General features: G+C 45.3%; 1 protein-coding gene and 1 long non-coding RNA gene across 12 annotated transcripts in view; one reads left to right on the top strand and one right to left on the bottom strand.

The window, feature by feature from the left end:
• KCNMA1 (potassium calcium-activated channel subfamily M alpha 1) overlaps positions 1-19,171 on the top strand; it is a 771,468-nt gene that overhangs the window by 505,174 nt on the left and 247,123 nt on the right. For 6 of the 10 annotated variants that reach the window (XM_055537192.1, XM_055537201.1, XM_055536844.1 and 3 more), the window contains exons 6-9: positions 573-648; positions 7,383-7,458; positions 10,796-10,966; positions 12,544-12,635. In XM_055537192.1, the coding sequence (XP_055393167.1) occupies positions 573-648; positions 7,383-7,458; positions 10,796-10,966; positions 12,544-12,635 (415 nt within the window). Of the gene's footprint in view, positions 1-572; positions 649-764; positions 836-7,382; positions 7,542-10,795; positions 10,967-12,543; positions 12,636-12,734; positions 12,827-13,207; positions 14,318-14,406; positions 14,781-19,171 lie in introns of those variants that run through there. The other 4 variants (XM_055536865.1, XM_055536871.1, XM_055536891.1 and 1 more) reach the window with 4 other exon arrangements.
• Positions 7,418-8,116, bottom strand: LOC129621137 (uncharacterized). 2 transcript variants are annotated; one of them, XR_008699017.1, is made up of 3 exons: positions 7,922-8,116; positions 7,675-7,809; positions 7,418-7,551 (listed from the first exon to the last, which is right to left on the bottom strand). It is a non-coding gene; the product is annotated as an uncharacterized LOC129621137 (long non-coding RNA). The 2 variants fall into 2 exon arrangements; XR_008699016.1 differs by having other exon boundaries at positions 7,419-7,548.

The raw sequence follows: 19,171 nt of genomic DNA, 5'->3' as shown, positions 1-19,171 counted from the left end.
CTGAAGTTATGGGGTGTGAGATCTTACTGATTTGATTTTTTTTTTTTTTTGATTGGGAGAAAAATATAAACTTTGTAGGAAACAGATAACACCATGGGCTATACTCTTCATTTTATCAGGACTGAAGATAAAAATTGAAAAAAAAAAAAAATTCACCAAAGAGGTGAGGTTATCCGATTTGTTCCTAATCGGCTCTTAGCACAAGGGTTATGCTGAGCTATTCCCAGTATTTTTCAGAGACAGAATCCTCTCAAACAGCCGTGCAACTTAGACACAGTGCTTTAAATCAGAGATGGACATGAGACAGCTCAGTGAACTGGGCTCTCCCCACCAGAACTTCCTCTGCTGTAGCTCCACACAGGCTCCCTTTAATGAGAATGTCAGTTTACCAGCTGAGATTAAACCAGTCAAGGATCAGGATGAAGGACTACATCCAAGGTACTGGATGGTTCAGTCTTCTGCAGGAATTTCATATCCCCTCAACCTTGGCAGCTCTAAATCCAGCAGCAGAGTGTAGGCATTAAAACTACACATTGAAAATAATGCAGCTCTAATTTCATTTCTCTTTCCAGGTTTGAGATTTTTAAGAGCTCTCAGACTGATCCAGTTTTCAGAAATTTTACAGTTTCTGAATATCCTGAAAACAAGGTAAGATGTTCTTTCTCCAATTTTTTTTTTTCCTCCTTCTGGTCCCCAGTGCTAAGCTGTAAATATCAGGTATATTTGCTTTCATTATGATAAAATTAGTGTTCTTTTGTGCACAGAGACAATGCTCCAATCCAGAAATCCAGGGAGAGTCTAGCGCTGGATCTTCTGCAGGACAGGGGACTCTGTGGTGAAGAGGAGAGAAGGGGGCATGTATGTGGGGGAGTAGAGGCAGTTTGGGGGCACCACGTGGGGTTGCTTGGGCACCAGCCACAGCATCGTGGAGAGAGGAGCACAGTGGGTGAGGGATAGGTCTGCTCATTGATTGGGAAGTCCTTGCTCACAGGTTTTAAATCACCCCTTTATTACATCACTAAATAAGAAATTGAACCTGGCCATGAAAGCAGTGGAAGCAATGCTCTTTGAGAGGCAATCACAAGCCTCACACGGCACACAGAAAATCATTTCATTTCAAAGTACATTCTAGATGTTCACTTTATAGCCCGTGTAGCCCCTGGGGCTTGCTCTGTGAATTGCCTTCTGGGGAATACCTAAAAACCTCCTGCTGAAGGCACCATGACTACTTCTGTTAACTGTGTTATGATCTGGAAAACACTACTGGACCAGGAGAAAAAAATTCCCCAGAGACCCTTTTCCTGATGGCCTGCAGGTTCTCAGAGCTGGCCTGAAACCAGGGCTGCCTTGATGAATAAACTAATAAAAGGGGTTGGACGTCTTTTAATGGAGAATAAGTACAGGTCATAAATTTCTCTCATAGGAAATTACACTTTGAGAAACTCACTGCTAATGTTCCATTTCCTCTTCGGTTGGCCTTAGCGTGTTTGATAAATGATGAAAAACAGGACACCTCCGAGTTTGTGATTTATAATTAATACATCTGCACTCAGGGAGGGGGGCGAGGGGGACTTGAACTTAGCATTGTTTTCCCAGTAACTGAGGCTGGGACTCAACTTCCAGAATATGTCACATCCAACAAGTGTGACAGGCTATTGGCTTTCCTCTTAGGGTCTTAGTGTTTTTTGTTTATTTTTGTTTGTTTTAATTCCAGATTGATTTCCCCTTGCTAACTATTCATCTATGTGAATAGGGGAATAAATTCATTTTCTGTTAGTCAAGTTAAAAAGAAAATGAGCATCAAATGCCCTGGTAGTCTTCTACAGTGTGTTCCAACACCCTTACTGTCATAACCCTGGGGTCAGAATTTGTTGGTGCTCCACTGTGTACTATTATTAATATAGGATGAATATTGTTATTCTTCTGATTGACAGTAACCTTCATTTCTACCATTTTATGAGTCTTGTGTGCAATGGACCCATATTACTCTTGAAATTAAAATGATTGACAAAGCTAGCCATCCCTAAGGTTTGCCTATATCATATTTGCTACACTGGGTTTTTTAAGGTAGACTTGGTGAGGACCCAGTGCTGATCACAGGGGCTGCATTTAAGAGACACTCATGGGGATGGTGTTACATGGAGCTATCCATACTGTCTAACGTGGTAGAGTGCCTCCACCTCCCTGCTTCATGATTACTTGTTCAGGAGTCTTTTAATCCTCTGACCCCAAGGTGCCATCACTCCAAGGAATAACATGGAAAGAACTGTGTTCTCGCCTTCCTTGTACTCCATGCGAATCCTTTCTGGACTTAGGAGAATGATAAGCCATCTGTGTAAAATATCTTTTTCTGGGCTTTTGCCAAGAGATCCACCAATTTCCCACTTCCTGGGGTGGGGGTGGGGCAAGCTTTCCTTTAGGTGTAGGAAATAGCGCTGGCGTCCCTGGGGAGACAGTCCTCCTGAGAACTCCACAGTTAAGGCGGTTCCTTCTCCCAGTGCACAGGAGGGGAATACCTGAAGCAATGAGTTAGGGTAACAGGTGACTTTCTGTGTTGGGAGAGTCATGAGGTGGTGGGCTACCACGGAGTCTGCCATCCTAAGCCCCAAACATTTCCCCAGAATCCTGCTGCCCACAGAATTAAACTCCTCTGTCATGGGAGAATGGTTTCCATCTCAGCCTCACGCTTGGAATTGTCCCACTTCCTTTGGCTTACGGTCACAACGATGTGAGTAGGTCAGTTCAAGCCTGAATTGAGCACCCACCTGTGCAGCAGTGAGAGGGTGCCAGGATTGAGTTCTGCTTTCTGAGAGCCCCTGAGGGAGGGAGAGCCGACTATGGTTGGTACTGGGATGCAGACCTTGGGAGGCATAGAGGAGAATAGTTAAGTAAGCCTCAGCTTGAATGAGGGGCAGTCAAGGATCCTTTCAAGGCAAAGAGGGTGTCTTCAGTAAGCCTTGTAGACAGCCAGGTGTCATCCTGGTGAGGCTGGAGACTGGGCGTGTGAAGAGGGAGGGGGTGCAGCTGACTTTCAGTCACGGCAGCTGCAAAAGGAACGTAAGTGAGAGAAGAGAGCCCTCGGAGGGACTTCCTGATGACTCAGTGGTAAAGAACCTGCCTGCCAACGCAGGAGACGTGTGTTCAATCCCTGGGTCAGGAAGATCCCCTGGAGGAAGGCAGGGTAACCCACGCCAGTATTCTTGCCTGGGAAATCCTGGACAGGGGAGCCTGGCGGGCTATAGTCCATGGGGTTGCAAAGAGACAGACACGACTTAGTGACTAAACAACCACAACTGTTCTACCGTGTCACTTATTTCCCACATAGCATTCCATGCTGTGTACAATATTTACCATCATTTACCTAAACAACACACTTTTTTTTTTTTTACATTTTGGAAACTGAAACCACTGTACTACCTAAATGGCCTCAGAAATGGCTCCAAGTTTAAAGGCCTTTGAAAGAGTATTAAATACACAGACTTGCAGGCAGAGGCCACATCATGAAGGCTCTCAGATGTCATGAATTCCACGTGGAAATTGTATGGAAAGTGGGTTTGAAACATCTAAGCCATCGATGTTTAGATGTCAGGGAGGCAGTTTTCCAGGCATTGGTACTAGGGACTGGCCTTAGAAAAGGGAGAGAGATTGAACGATATTTAAGGCGTAGAATTGACAGAACTTGAATTGTGTCTTAATAGCTCAGGCCCTTCATCCCCGTGGGATACAGTGCAGTTGACTTTGAGGGGGTTTCACACCTGTCTGGCAAAGGTAACAGTGAAATAAAATAAGGACATTGGCACCTATCTGTATTCTCAGCCGGAAGCAAAGAGGAAGATACTAATCAACCAGAACTGGGACGAATTTGTGTTTCTCTCTGGAAGGAGGATGACATTTTCAGTGTCAACCAAAACATGTCTTGGTAAATTCACTGAGTGAAGATAACCCCCATGGTTCTGTGTTTTTAGTGATAATCTTGGAAAGAGATGGACGTTCATTCTTCCAGTATCTACAGAGACACACACACCATCTCTCTCAGTCTTTCTCTTTCTCCCCTCTTATCTACAGAGTCCTGAGAAAGGTCTCTGATCTGTAAAAACAGGGCGGTCTCTGAGTCTGCCTGTGGATAATGATTCATTGTATCCTTTTGTGGCTAGTGAGAACTCATGGGCCAGGGTCCCAGAAACAATAATAGAAAACAGGAAAGTGAAGTTAAGCTATCATGCAAAGATCACACTTTTTATCCCTTATCAGGAGAATGCTAGAATCTGAATTGTTCCAATCTCTCTCATCCTTAGGACCTTAGGGTTCAGTCCAGACTTCTGAACTTGACCCTCAAGTCTTTATCTCCAGTGTCCACCAGAGCCCACAGACCTGCCCTGCAACCCTTTTCCTCCTTCCAGGGAGCTTTTTGCAACCTGGTGAGGTTCAAGTTTTAGAATATGGAGAGAGTGCCCCAAGAGTTAATCTTGTATCTCTTGCATAGAGCTTTTAGATGATTGCCCAGTCATAGAGTTTAATTTGAAAAGCAAATCCTAATACTGGGGATCTGTAGTAATGCAGATGCCATAAAAATAATCAGATTTCAGTGCTTAATAGAGACTCTTTCAGCAACAATGATTAAATGTTCTCTACACAACAGAGAGCTCCCTTAAGCGCTATTAATATCACTGTGACAATCACTTAGAGATTAATAATCACCATATTAGGTCATTTTCCAAAGCACTATGAGGCCTGGAGACTCCCATAGTTTTAATATCTCAAGAGGGCTCTGCATGGTTATCGTTGGGACACTGCTTTGTTCCAGCATCCAGGACTATCTAAGTGAGTCACCTCCGCACTGAATTATCTTCGGAGAAGTTGAACAACACAGGCATCCCTGAGATCTCTTTCTTTGCTACTGACTACGTGTTACTCATGAGTCTCTCACTGTCCAGTATTAATGTGCCTCAGAGGAGGCTTTTACTTTATTCTGGCCTTCCCTTGAGAAACTGGTTGGGCGGTGGATATGGTGGTAACCTCTCTCCTCTCTGGGGCAATGGCCTCTGACCCTCTTCAGATCCTATGCAAGAGTGTGGGGGAGTCATAGCTTTGCTTTCACAGCAAGGAGGACTTTCTGGTGGACCCCAGTCTGTGACTCTTGTTTTGCAGCGTAGTGGACTAAAGGGCAGTCTTTGGGGCCAAACTGCCTGGGTTCAAATCCCAGCTCTGCTGCCTGCTTATGTGAACTTGGGTCAGTTTCTTAACCTTGGGACCAACTCATAGAGTCTTTATGAAGATGAGATAAATTCATATACATGAAATACTTAAAACGGCAGCGCGCGTGGTAAATCCTGTGAGAGAACCGTGCTAGCCATTCTTATCAGGGTGATCTTAAACTCTCAGAATTTCAGTCGTCCATTTTCCCTTGAGAAAGAGGTGGAAGGGGTCAGAGATCAATCTATTAAGTCCGATGGGCTTAACCAGCCTGTGGGCAGTGTTACATCCCTCTGGGAAGACTGAAAAAGATAGAACATAGGGTTCTTTTCTGCGTGATGCAGTTGGGAACACAAGAGAGTCAACTAGAAATGTAAAAACGATGGCTTAAGAGCATGGGATCGGCGTCCAGTGATTAGCTGGAGATAAAAAAGCCGCGGGTCACTTAGTATTGCCATGGGTGGAGTTACTTTAAGGAGGAGGTATGGGCTATACCAAGCTTTGGAGAAAGGGAAATATTCAGTAGGTGGGGAGGGCTCTCAAGCTGAGTCATAGCATAAACAGTTTTGGCAGATATTTTTGGCTTTGATAGAAGTTGCAAGAGTTTATGTAGAAAGAACAGTGGTAGGAGAATATCTGAAACTTCAGCGGGTGTGGAAGGAGGCAGTGTAGACATAGTGTTTTAGTCCACGAGGACCTTTGGACAGGAGAGCAACCCCCTGACAACAGTAGTTGAGGAGCTGTACAGCCAGCGGGAGTAAACGGGGTGAAGGCAGGGAGGAAGAATGCCGAGGGGCGACCAGCTCACTCTGTGCAAATTCTTAGAGGCCCTACTGTGCGCTGGGGACTCACCACTCCCAGGCTTCTGGCCGACAAGGCCCTTACTCTCAGGGAGCTAGATATCTAGTGAGTTCCAATTGATCTTCTCAAAGAACACCAGTGGGTGCGGAAATTTTTAGGCGTAAGATTGCTGGGGAATAGGATATGCCTATGGCCCCAGAGTCCCACTCCCCAGCTGGCATATTGATTACAAAGGGAACCTGGCACCTCTCAGTGGCGCCACCTGGGGCTCCCACGGATACCAAGGGACTGAACCTGGTGTAACAGAGTTGCAATTTCCTGATGGGATGCCATCCCAGACAGGTATTCTCAACAGATGTATTGAAACAGGATCTTGTCAGATAAATCGAGAATATGGGACTTTCTGGATAACAGCAGGCTTGGCTGCATAGAAAATAAAATAATCACAGAAAGACATAATAAAAAGGGTGTGTGTGTGGGGGGGTGTAGGTGGGGCATGTTATATGCAGATTAAAGGAGAATAAAGCAGAGAATGGAAAATACATAGCCTATGGGCCAATCAACCCACTGCCTGTCTTTGTAAATAAAGCTTTATTGGAACACAGCCACAACTAATTCCTTTATAGGTCTCCTGTGTATAGTTGCAACAGAGACTTTATGTCCCAGCAAAGCCTGGATATTTACTATCTGTCCCTTTGTTAGAAAAGTTTCCTGACTCCTAGATTAAAGCCACATAATAATCAAATGCAGCACATTATTATCTCTATTACTTCCTTAGGGTGAAAACATGAGAGCATCAATAAGCCTAATTTTGGAGCAACTGCAGAAATCTAGCTTGGGAGTGAATATTAGATGACATTACTGAATCTGTGTTAATTTCCTTAGGTAGGACAATTGTACTATGATTGTTTTACATGGCGTCCTTCTTAGGTGTTGAGTGCTGAAGAGTTTATAAGGTTGTGTTGTGATGTCTACAACGTAAATGGTTTGTAAATGGTTTCACCCAGAAAAAAAAGAGAGGGAGAAAATATACAGATAAAGCCAATGTGGCAAAATGTTAGGTGAAGGGCATCCCAATGTTTATTATACTTGTCTTTCACTATTTCTGTAGACATTAAAATGTTCAAAGTAAAAAGTAATAAAAAAATTTTTAAACAACCAGAGGGGTTTATTTAGGGACCACTCTCAGCAACTCAGATTTCATCTTCCTACAGGCTCCAGCCTGAACTACATTTGCTGCCTTTCAGATCCTTCTCTTATGACAGGGAGGAACACTGGGGGCTTAGGGATGGGCTGCCTCCTCCTTAAAGGGGCGCTGTTGCTCTGGAAGCCTCTCCCAACAGGGTCTTCTGTAACTTGGGGATCTTGCTTTTTGTCTCTTTGCACAGTAATTCCATCAAGCTGGTGAATCTGCTCTCCATTTTTATCAGCACGTGGCTCACAGCAGCCGGGTTCATCCATTTGGTAAGTATCCTTGAAGATGCTTCAGTTCTGACTTTTCTGGAAGAAGACTGTCTCAGAGTCATTTTATTACCTGGGAGACAAACTTCAGCCCTGCTGGAGAATGCAGAAAAAGGAAAAACAACTGCACAAGTTGTCTAGGTTTCCAACCCTTTTAACCTAAACTAGTTCCAAATGGTGAGTCATGTTCACACTCTAAACCTGTGTTTTTCAGCTCACCTGTATAGCTGAGGCAGGGGCTTCTGTAGATTTTTTTTTTCTGTCTGCAATAACCCCAGCAAACCACAAGATGGCAGTGCTTCCTAAGCAATCTCTGGAAAAGGTTGGCGACCAGGTTGGAAGTCTGATCCCCATCTGTTGAAGTGAAGCGAAAGTTCCTCAGTCGTGTCCGACTCTTTGCGACCCCATGGACTATACAGTCCATGGAATTCTCCAGCCCAGAATACTGGGAAGCATTGTTACCTACCTCCCATTGGGATTTTTGTGATTAGCATTCAAAGGAAAACTTCTGAGCTATAACTCAGTTACTGGATCTGATGGTTCCCCACCCATTCCCTTCTCCAGGGGATCTTCTCAACCCAGGGATTGAACCCTGGTCTCGCGCATTGCAGGTGGATTCTTTACCAGCTGAGCCACACATCTCTTAATAACAAATAACAGATTCCTCAGTTTCTCTTCACTTTCCCCTTATAAGAGCTTCCTTCGTGGCTCAGCTGGTAAAGAATCTGCCTGCAGTGTGGGAGACTTGGGTTCTATCTCTGGGTTGGGAAGATCCCCTGGAGAAGGGAATGGCTTCCCACTCCAGTATTCTGGCCTGGAGAATTGCATGGACTGTGTAGTCCATGGGGTCGCAAAGAGTCGAATGAGTGACTTTCACTCACTCCCCCTTACAAAAAGGCCTCTTTGATTCTTCTGCTTGATTACCTATCAAGTTATTTTGCATCTCAAAAATGTTAATTCTTTTAAATTAACAACTCACTGAAAGCCTTATATTATGAAGTCAAGCTGTACTCACATTCCCAAGGCAGATTTCTGTCTGCTTTTAGAGAGTATAGCTATTTTGAGAAATGTGCTTCATACAAACACAAATTGTTACACCTGGAAGGAGCATCATCTAACAGAAGTTTTGAGTAAAGTTGCCCTTCCCTTGCTGAGCTTCAGTCTGCTTAATGGATGGAAGGAAGCATAGTTACCTACCTCCCATTGGGATTTTTGTGATTAGCATTCAAAGGAAAACTTCTGAGCTATCACTCAGTTACTGGATCTGATGGTTCCCCACCCTACCCACCCTTTTATGCTGATGGGATTCTTGGATGAAATCACCCTTAGATAATCACTCTAACTCTGCCAAGAGTCAAAAAGCACAGATATGGAGGGTTAGTTGGTTGTTTTCGGTCAGGAGTGACCTCACCTTACTGGTGTGTGAAGTACTGGGTTAGACAAAAAGTTTATTTCATAACATTTTTTGGAAAGACCCGAATGAACTTTTGGGCCAACCCAGTACATTCTGCTTCACCAGGAAACCTCCATGAGAAAGGGCACATGGAGGACAGGCACTGATGTGTGCCAGGTCTTGGAAACTTTCTGCAGAGGCAGGCTGGCGGCCTGGAGGGAGGCTTGGGGCCGGCCATCCACAGGGACCATTCTGGCAGGTCACAGGCATTGGCCTTTGGGTGTATGGTAGGGCTGGGCCCCTCTCCTCTGCAAAATCTCTCCTACCTGCCTCACATTTGCTGGCAGATCATAGGTGATGGGAGAACAGGAAGTGTTTTGTGAGTCTAAAGCAGAGATGGACAACTGCAAGTGAAGATGAAAGAGGAGAGTGAAAAAGCTGGCTTAAAACTCAACATTCAAAAAGCTAAGATCATGGCATCCGGTCCCATCACTTCATGCAAATAGATGGGGAAACAATGGAAACAGTGACAGACTTTATTTTCTTGGGCTCCAAAATCACTGCAGATGGTTACTGCAGCCATGAAATTAAAAGAGGCTTGCTCCTTGGAAGAAAAGCTGTGACCAACCTAGCATATTAAAAAGCAGAGACATTACTTTGCTTACAAAGGTCCATACAGTCAAAGCTATGGTTTTTTCAGTAGTCATGTATTGATGTGAAAGCCATAAAGAAGGCTGAATGCCGAAGAATTGATGCTTTTGAACCGTGGTGTTTGAGAAGGCTCTTTGAGAGTCCCTTGGACTATAAGAAGATCAAACCGGTCAATCCTAAAGGAAATCAACCCTGAATATTCATTGGAAGGACTGATGCTGAGGCTGAAGCTCCAGTACTTTGGCCACCTGATGCAAAGAGCTGATTCATTATAAAAGACCCAGATGCTGGGAAAGATTGAAGGCAGGAGGAGAAGGGGACAACAGAAGATGGATGATTGGATGGCATCATCGACTCAATGGACATGAGTTTGAGCAAGCTCCAGGAGATGGTGAAAGACAGGGAAACCTGGCATGCTGCAGTCCATGGGGTTGCAAAGAGTCAGACACGACTGAGCAACGGAACAAAAAGAAGTCAGGGACAGAAGCCTTCCACACTCATTGCCTCTGAGAGATATCCTGCTACACCTGCAGAGATGAGTTGTCCCCACAAAAAGCAGAAACCCTATGGGCTGCAAAGCCAAAAATATTGACCGTCTGGCCCTGCACAGTCTAAGCTTGCTGGTCCTTGGTCTACAGAGCGTACAGTTCGGGATAGTTCTCCTGAGCTCACATTTTGTGTTCCCGAGGGAGGCTACTGCAGTTTGGAGGGCAGAGTGGTCCCTGATTTTCTGCAAATCAGGGAGAGCCTAGTCAGACTCTGAGAGATGCTGTTCAGGGTTTGGGCGCATAATCTGAAGGAGCAGGGTCCCCCAGGCATCTCCTTGGTCAAATGGATGAAAGGAGGAGGCTTTCTGTGGGAGGGTCCAGGATTTCTTTGGGACTGAGCAAACTCTAGACCAGGGCATGGCTCTCTGGCTCTTTCCTGGAAAAGAATGCTGTGACACACGGCTAGAAGCAGTGCCCTAAAATTCTGCTGGCCTCAGGTCTTTAACAATGAGACGAAAATGGACTCTGGATACGTACGTCAGTTCCTTCCCTCTCTGCCCCCATCAGCCTGGTGGGTATGTGACTTTGACTCCACTTCTTCCACTACCTGCTCAGAGGCTGTGAGCCCAACTTACAAAGCTCCCCTTGGGGCAGCAAACTCCTGCGACTGAAGATGCAGAACATCCCAAAGTAGCCTAGATGCTGGAGTTGTGGTGTTTCTGGTTTATTACGCCTATAATGTTGTGGTGTTTCTGGTTTATTATGCCTATAATGTTTTTCCTTTCTCTCCCTTGTCTCCTTGATTTAGGTGGAGAATTCAGGGGACCCATGGGAAAATTTCCAAAACAACCAGGCTCTTACCTACTGGGAATGTGTCTATCTGCTCATGGTGACCATGTCCACTGTTGGTTACGGGGATGTTTATGCAAAAACCACTCTCGGGCGTCTCTTCATGGTCTTCTTCATCCTCGGGGGACTGGTAAAAATGCTTTCTTACAATGTTGATTTTGTGATCATTGATATTTTCTGTTATCCATTTTCTGCAGGCTGTGTATTTGAGCCTGTGTTTCTGCATTAGAAGCAAGTGACTGCCTTAGTGTTACAGTCCAGTTAAGGCAATCCCAAATGCCATGGTGCCTTTTCTGCCGATTTCTTTTGTGTACTGAGTTTGTTTCCCTGAGACCCAGGCACAGTGTCCTTGTGAGGGACGGCCATTTAGCCGGGAGCAAACCTAATTGTCTTAAGAAAGGGATGCTCACTTATCAAGTGAGAGGGTCTGTGCCTCATAATGTAATTCAGCCTCTGATATTCTGCAAGGACAGGGCTATCACCTGACCTGGTAGATAATGTTGATACTCTGTAGACAATTTGCGGTTTCAAGAGCTCCCCACCCCCATCCCGGTCCTCCCCAAACTTCCAACAAACACTGTGGCTGGGCCCTTGCCCTAAAGAGGAGGGTCCCCACCCCAGAGGACAGACAGCCCACTAGTCCCCAGATGGACATCACCACCTGAGCTGAGTGTGGTTTTGTAAACAGACCACAACTCCCTTACACAGCGACGCGGGTGGGTGTTTCTGCCCTCGCTCTGTAAGTCAGAAAGTTGCACTGTTTGCTTTTCTGGCCTATGCAGATCACCTCGGTGGGTTACCATGTACTTTTCAAGGGGGATTTCTGGCCACTCGTCGGCGGTGACTGAATTTTGTCTTTCAGAGTAGCCCATTCCATGTTTAGATTCTTGCTGTGTGTAAGGTAAACCTAAACTCACACACAGCTTTCACATATGTACACCGCACATGCATTTATCTCATGCATACACACTCTGTTTTGTATGCATATGGCATATACATTTGAGAAATGTATGTAAATGTACGTGTGGTGTGTACACGCCCACAGCGTTCCTATGGTACCCGGGAGGTCCCTGCAGGTCACACGACCGCGTTATCCAGCCACAAGCACAATGTTTGTTGGACAAAACATGGCAGATGTGTGTTTCTCCTCACTATTCTTTCCTCCCATGTGATTTCCTAAATTTACCTTTTGTGCTTTTTAGTGATCCTTTTTTTAATGGAAAAGTTCATATATTTTTAAATCTTCTCTTGGTGTTTATTGTCTTTAATCACTCATAAAGGCATGGATTCTCATTTGGATTTTAATTAGAAAGAAAGGTTTTCTCTTAAAATCGTGTGTAAGTTTATGAATGATTGTGTGTGTGTGTGTGTTATTTCTCTAGCATGCCTCCCCTTATTTCTCTTCAGGAAGTAGAGCTAATGTCTATTTATTCCTGTCTCCTTTACATTTTTCTTAACTGATTTTTTTGTTTTTTTTTTTAGTTGTCTAGGTTGGTTAATGTTTGTTTTTTGTCCTATGTAACTTCAGAAGCTTGCTCTTTTTTTTTTTTTTTAAATCCAATCCAGCCCATGAATATGTACCTTTGCAGTTCTAGTCCTTTTGTGTTTTCAGATCTTAGTATTTCCCCCCTCCCCCTTCTGAAAAGGTCACCCCCTTTCTTTGGCCTGTCTTTTTAGTCTCTCTTCTGTCTCCTATCTTCTCCTCAGGCCATGTTTGCCAGCTACGTCCCTGAAATCATAGAGTTAATAGGAAACCGCAAGAAATACGGGGGCTCCTATAGTGCGGTTAGTGGAAGAAAGTAAGTATGCCAAGAGGTTTTGCTGCCTCCACTGTGGTAGAATCCTCTCTGCATGCCATTTTTTTTTTTGGCTCTTGTTTCTTTGTTTCATGCATGTAGGCAATGTTTGCCCGCTACGTGCCCGAAATTGCTGCTCTCATCCTGAATCGGAATAAATTCGGCGGGACATTTAACAAACATGGAGGCAGAAAGTAAGTCAGTTGTATCAGAAGAGATGTGGTTGAGTGACTTTCAGAGCCCCTCTGGCGGTGACACCTGAATCCTGCCCTCCTTACACCCCACCTGAAGGGCCACATTCCGTGTGGGGAGTGATGTCAGAATGACCCCTCCAAGTTATCACGAGGACCAACTACTGAGACCTGTTCCCAGCCACAACTCTCTTCCCCACCCATCTTTCCAAGAGACATAATAGGTTTGTCCTGGAAGGAGTCCATGTGTTACTGAACTCCTATTTTCTATTCTGATCCCTAATGTGTAAGCCCAGTTTATTCATTCTTTATATTAATTAGATGATTGATTACATTCTGGTCCCTAAGACTAAAAAGGTGCCATCTTTTGGGATTTTTGTGCAGCCAAACCATGGGCTCATACCCCAGCAGGGAAGTCCCAAGGAGGGCAAGATCAAGATCACATTGGCACACTGGTCACCAGGAGACCGGGTCTCTTTAGCCAGGAGGCACCAAGCTTGTCCTCAAAGGGACCCATTACTCAGTTGAAGTTCCTTCTGGACAAGAAAGATGTTTCTAGTATACCGGGGCACTGTGCAGGCTTCCTGACGCATCTTTTGTTTGGCTTTCCATACATGAATGCTTTCTTCTCGGGGGCTGTTTCGATTTGTGTTCACATCACTTGGTCAATATCACAGTCAGTGTGGCAGTGTTGCCAGCGGGAAGTTTTACTCCGAAGCAGATGGAAGGCCTTGACTGCTCTGTCTCGAAGGAGAAGATCCGAGGGAGGCAGGGTCGAAGCATCCATCCTGTACTGTTTTTCTTTCAAAGCTTTTTCTGAGCATTGACTTTTGTTTGCTTTTGAGTTTTGGTTTTCATTTTATCTTCCATAGAGTAAGACATACACATCTTTATGTACAGCTCAAGGATTTTGTACCTCTGTACACACCCAGTAACTACCACCCAGACCAAGATACAGAATAATTTTATCACTTTGCTCCTTCCCCAGTCATGGAAGTTCCTATTATGGAATTAGGGTTTTTTTTTGTTTTGTTCTTATCCCATACATTTAAAAAATTTCACTCAGGCGTATCTGACTTACCTACTCCATGGACTGGAGCCCACCAGGCTCCTCTGTCCATAAAATTCTCTAGACAAGAATACTGGAGTGGGTTGCCATTCCCTTCTCCAGGGGGTCTTCCTAACCCAGGCATCAAACCCAGGTTTCCTGCAATGCAGACAGATTCTTTACCATCTGAGCCACAGCTTTTGATTAAATTTAAATACATATTTGTTAATTTTTACGGTGTTGTGTTGGTTTCTGCTATACAATAACACAATCAGCCATGATTATGCATTTTCAAATGAACTCTTCAATAGCCTATTTGCTCTTTAAAAGAAAAACGAAAGCACTAGCATCGTGTTTCCATCCACCACCTCCTCCTTGCCTGACAGTCACATTGGAAGGAGCCCACCTCTTCTCCCATCAGTGATCCCACTGCGTCCTGAGCTCAGGTGTCCAGTCCTCTGTTTAGAAAATGAGGAGGTGGGGAAAAGGACTCATTTTCTTGAACTACCCACAGGACACCCGTTTCTTTTCAAAGGCACGGAGGACAGAGGAGGCCAGTTGGCGTCTTTTCCAGGGAGGCAGCCGTTCTCCCACCTCCCCTCTGATGGAGCCCTCCTCCTCCTATTATCGTAACAGCCCTGGATGAGATGAAAACCAAGCTGTTCCGATTTCTGGGCCATTGGTTAGATCCAAAAGGCCAAATAAGTCCAGAGATTTCCACTGGTCATTTATTCCATGCCAAGAGGAAAACAGCCTCTTGGTTCGTTTTGCCTTGAAGGTGCGGACAGGTCGCCATAAAGCAGAAGGCGCTCGGGGCACGCAGGCTGCCTTTCTGGCCTCCCCAGGCCACTGTCTCAGCCAGCCTTCCCCCTCCCTCACCGCCCCTGAAGATGTCAATAAAGTCAATTGCCCTGATGTCTGTGTTGAAAATATTTCCCGACTCTCACTCAGGTACATTTTTTTTTTTCCCTTCCGAAATAGCTGCCATAGTCCAGTGTGGGTGGGCCTGCTGGCGGGGGGCTTTTGTTGACGGGTGACCCAGATGAGGCCCTGAGACCCACGTCACTCACCCACTCCAGTCCCATCCGGTTGTCCCTTGGCCTTGGCACCTCTGCTCAAACCCCCGGGTCGAAGGCTTCAGATCACAGACTTCCCGCAGCTTTTGTTCTGGCTCCATCTCCATCATCTTTTATCACTACTTTTACCCTGGTTTTTTCTCTCTTCTCTTCTCCCTTTATGAAAATGCACGCTTTGCCTTTAAAGTTCCTCTGGGTCTCTGAGGTCCCCCGACCCTGCGGACAGAAAATAGGTTCTGTCATCAGCACTGGGACTGTTCGCTTTACTTTACGCATTGTTTCCTGGTTCAAAAGCTAATTACTAAGTAGTTTAAAGAAGCCCTTTGGTCACTTAGATCTTTCATCAGAAAATATAAGCTTGGGAAAGGAACGGTAATAAAGGGCCATTAGCACCCTTTGTTTGATGTTGTTTTTCTAGTCAGTAGAACAAGATTGATGAAATGTTATGTTTGGCCAAAATTTGAGTTTTCATTTGGAATTCAGTGTTGAGAGAATGGGCTGTCAGAATCAATAAGTTTTCTTTCGCTTGGGATATGGGCATGTGGTAGTAATTAGCAATATAAGGTCTTTAGTTGAGCAACCAAGCATGGATTCTGGCAGCAAACATAATGAGAAACTACAGTTGTTCTATTTCTAACGTCAAAAAGTTTCCAGATAAAATTAAATGCGTTTGCAAAAGAAAAGCAGCTAAACTTTGTTGAAAGATAGAACTCATACTTAAAATAGTGTGCTTCGCCCTGTGTTTTTGTGTGTGCATAAATATATGTGTTGTACCCACGGACATATGTCCATGCATCAGTTCTCCCTAAGATTTCATCAGATGGATGCCCAGAAAGTAACTTAAACGTATACATAGTTAAGGGATTTGTTTACGTGTGCACATTTTGCTTAGAATATAACTTCTCTAACAATGCATTAACTTGTCAGAGAACTCAAGGTAACGCGTGACCCAAAGCCATGGAGACACATGCATTGGAAATTCAGAGATTATTTAAAGTCAAAAAAATTGGGGTAGAGAACCATGGTGTTTTGTTCACACAACACCTAATTTCAGGGTTTTGGAGAATATGAAAATTTCAGTGGCACCTCATTTTCATTTCTAATCTATGTTGGCATAATAGAAACAGTTCATGTAATGTCCCCAGAACATCCTCACCAGCAACACAGCGTCCAGGGCTTACAGTTGCTCACGCTCACATTCTTATCAACATCCCTGGCCTGACCTCCTACAGGACACCCAGAGCCAATAGTAGATATAGGGGTGTGTGTGTGTGTGTGAGTGAGTGGAGTGTGTGTGTGAGAAAGAGAGTCATTTTCTAATTTATCCATTATGATGTAGTCCCTAAGATAGGGACTTGGTCAATAACCAAAGGTCTAACCAGTATCTTGTCAGGCAGTGTCTCGAGCTGAGGTCTTGGGAACAATTTGTCTCTTTGGGCTGAGACCTTAGATCTTATTCAGAAAAGTAGCCCTTCTGTAGCCCAGCCTGCCTTGGGGCCACTGTCTCCACTTCTTTCCCTTCCTGTAAGTTCAAAGCCTCTCAGAGGTGGTAGAGTGGATGGGTGAGGCTCCCATGGCCTTTGGGATCCCAGCTTGCTCTTCTTCCTCCCACAGCTCCTGCTGTTTTCCCCAGAGGTTTCCTCTCTGCTTGTGACTCAACACACTCCTGGTTAGTTTATGAGAACTGACAAGATCATGGTCTGAGGTCACATGGCCAAGGGCCATGGAAAATAATCAGCCAGAGAGAAGAATCCATCTGCGGTAACCCCCTTGTCAGAGACAGCTGGACTGGGGAGCCATCCAGGCATTGGACTTCCCATGATGGGGCTCCTGGGGCCTGAAACCAAAGCAGCCCCGGCCCAAGTGGTTGGGAGATGGGAGGCTAGATGGGTTTGGATGGTTCTACTGATTCCTGGTAGCTAAAGGCTCGGAGGACATAGAGAAAAGGATGGACAGTTGAGGACAAGGAATATGGAAAGGGGGCCAAGAACTGAATGTAACTTACTGGGAGGAAGATCCTTGGCTGGGTGAGGAGTCAGTGTCCCCTTCTAGCTGGGGAATAGGTGTCATAGATGAACCTGGCTCTAACTCCTATTCATGAAATCTGTCTGTGAAACAGAAATGTACAATAGATTCTCTTAGACCTCCTTATATAGGTGGAGGAGTGCCACATACTTCTGGAAATGAGAGCATGAATCAGTAGAACCCAAGTCTTGTGACTGGCTTCTGTGGCAATGGGAATATCTATAGGTGCTTCTGTCCTTCTGCATCCCCATGGCAGCCGTGTGAGGAAGGTATCACCGTCATCTCCGTTTGCAGTGACTCGCCTGACATCACAACCCTAGTAAAGGGTTAGTCTGGGACCTCAGCCCAGGCGCAGTCTGCTCCACTGGGCCATGCTGCTTCTCTAGATCACCTCTTGAGACTTCATTCTGCTCTAAACTCAGTGATCCCATCACTGTAACTTCTTCCACCTCCACCTACAGTGGGGCCAGAACACTGCATATAAGATGATGAGGAAGGTAAAGGCCTGAGCATCATTTGGGGCCCTTTTCCCCTTCTACTCACCTAGTGCCTCTAAGGAGCCTGGCCCTAGTTTTTCTCATTTGGTTAGATTGGAAAAGTGTTTACCTCTTGAACATGTCTAACAATGAGGGGCTCTTAAGGATGGAAAGAAAGATCATTGGCCAAAATGAGATTTGTGGGTTTCTACCTGTTCCTCCGCTTCCTGGTTCCATCCTTCCTGGGAAGGTCATTTCCTAGGGGGCCAGCTGTGGTGGGATTGTCGTGATCTGCCAGACTTGGACTCTCTCCTGGGCACAGCCTACCTGCTTGTCATCTGAAGAAGAGCATTCTTTGCCCTCGCAAACATACCTACCTGTGCCTTTCACTTCCCCAGCTGGTCTGCACACTCAGGGCACTTCTGTAATTGTGGTTTCTTAACTGTCAGTGAGAACTAGAATAGCAGCTGCCCGTCTTGGAAAATCCTGGGTGGGTTCCCTGGGTTTATTTCGTAGCTTTGAGTGAAAATCTCGACCCTCAGGAGGCAGTGTCCTCCTGGAAGGAGTTTGGGGGGTCTACCTTCAAACCTAGGTGTGGCCTCAAGGTTGCAAGAAGCCGCCTTAATACCATAGAGGTTGGCCAACTTTATCATGGGGTTCCCAGGTGGCGCTAGTGGTAAAGAACCTGCCTGCCAGTGCAGGAGACATAAGAGACACAGGTTTGTTCCTTCGATTGGGAAGATCCCTCGGAGGAGGGACATGGCACCCCACTCCAGTATTCTTGCCTGGAGAATCCCATGGTCAGAGGAGCCTGGCGGGCTATAGTTCATAGGGTTGCAAAGAGTCCCACATGACTAAAGAGCAGCAACAATGTCAAGACTTTATCATGCTTTTCCATTTAAAGATGAAGCAGAGTACTTTATTACATCCTTCAATGTCAGTGCTCATACTTTAGAAAGCATTCAATAATTTAGAACAGAATTGCAAGGATGAAGAACACAGGGCACAGTGAGTTGCCTGCCTCGCTCTCCACTTGGTTCACTTGCTCAGGCTGTGACCCTCTCTCAGGACCACATGTCGGGCAGCTGTGCATGGTATCTGTCACGTGGAGGCTACATGTCCCGAAGGTGACAGGCAACGGCAAGGGTAGGAATAAAAGGAAATGCCAAATACAGATTTTAATACACGCAACACAAGCAAGAATGATCCAAGATTCTGTTCTAGAGCAAAACAGGGATGGTTTACAGGGATAAAGTGGTCTAGGGAGATGACCCCTCAGAGAAAGGGCTGTTACAGCCTACTCAACAACTTTCATTACTGCCTAGACAGAGGGGAGCTAACACTCCAGGTTTTAAAATTAATATTATGGGAACCCCTCCTGCAACTGTTGGTCTTTAGTGCTACCTCCAAGGGACTAGGTCTTTAAACATCTCATTTGTGTTTCAGGCCCTCGTTTGCCTACAGCAGTGCTGTCCACTGGCTTACCAGGGGGGGCCATGCTGCTTCCTGAGGATGAGGTCATTTAATTTTGTGTCTTTCCTCTGATCAGAAATAAGCCCTTCACCTCCCTCACATCCTGCGTTCTTCTCTGAGACCACATTCTATTCCCTCCTGCCCAGCTCTTTTGTATCAACATGAAATTCCACTTTCTCCACTGCTTCTTAAAAAAAAAATTGGGATCTTAAATGTTCCGCTGCACCAGGACAGGGATTATTTCTTTATA

Source organism: Bubalus kerabau, chromosome 1 (genome assembly GCF_029407905.1).
Source record: "Bubalus kerabau isolate K-KA32 ecotype Philippines breed swamp buffalo chromosome 1, PCC_UOA_SB_1v2, whole genome shotgun sequence".
NCBI classification, from domain to species: domain Eukaryota; kingdom Metazoa; phylum Chordata; class Mammalia; order Artiodactyla; family Bovidae; genus Bubalus; species Bubalus kerabau.
The sequence above is the reverse complement of the archived record's forward strand: the minus strand, read 5'-3'. Positions and strand labels throughout refer to the sequence as shown.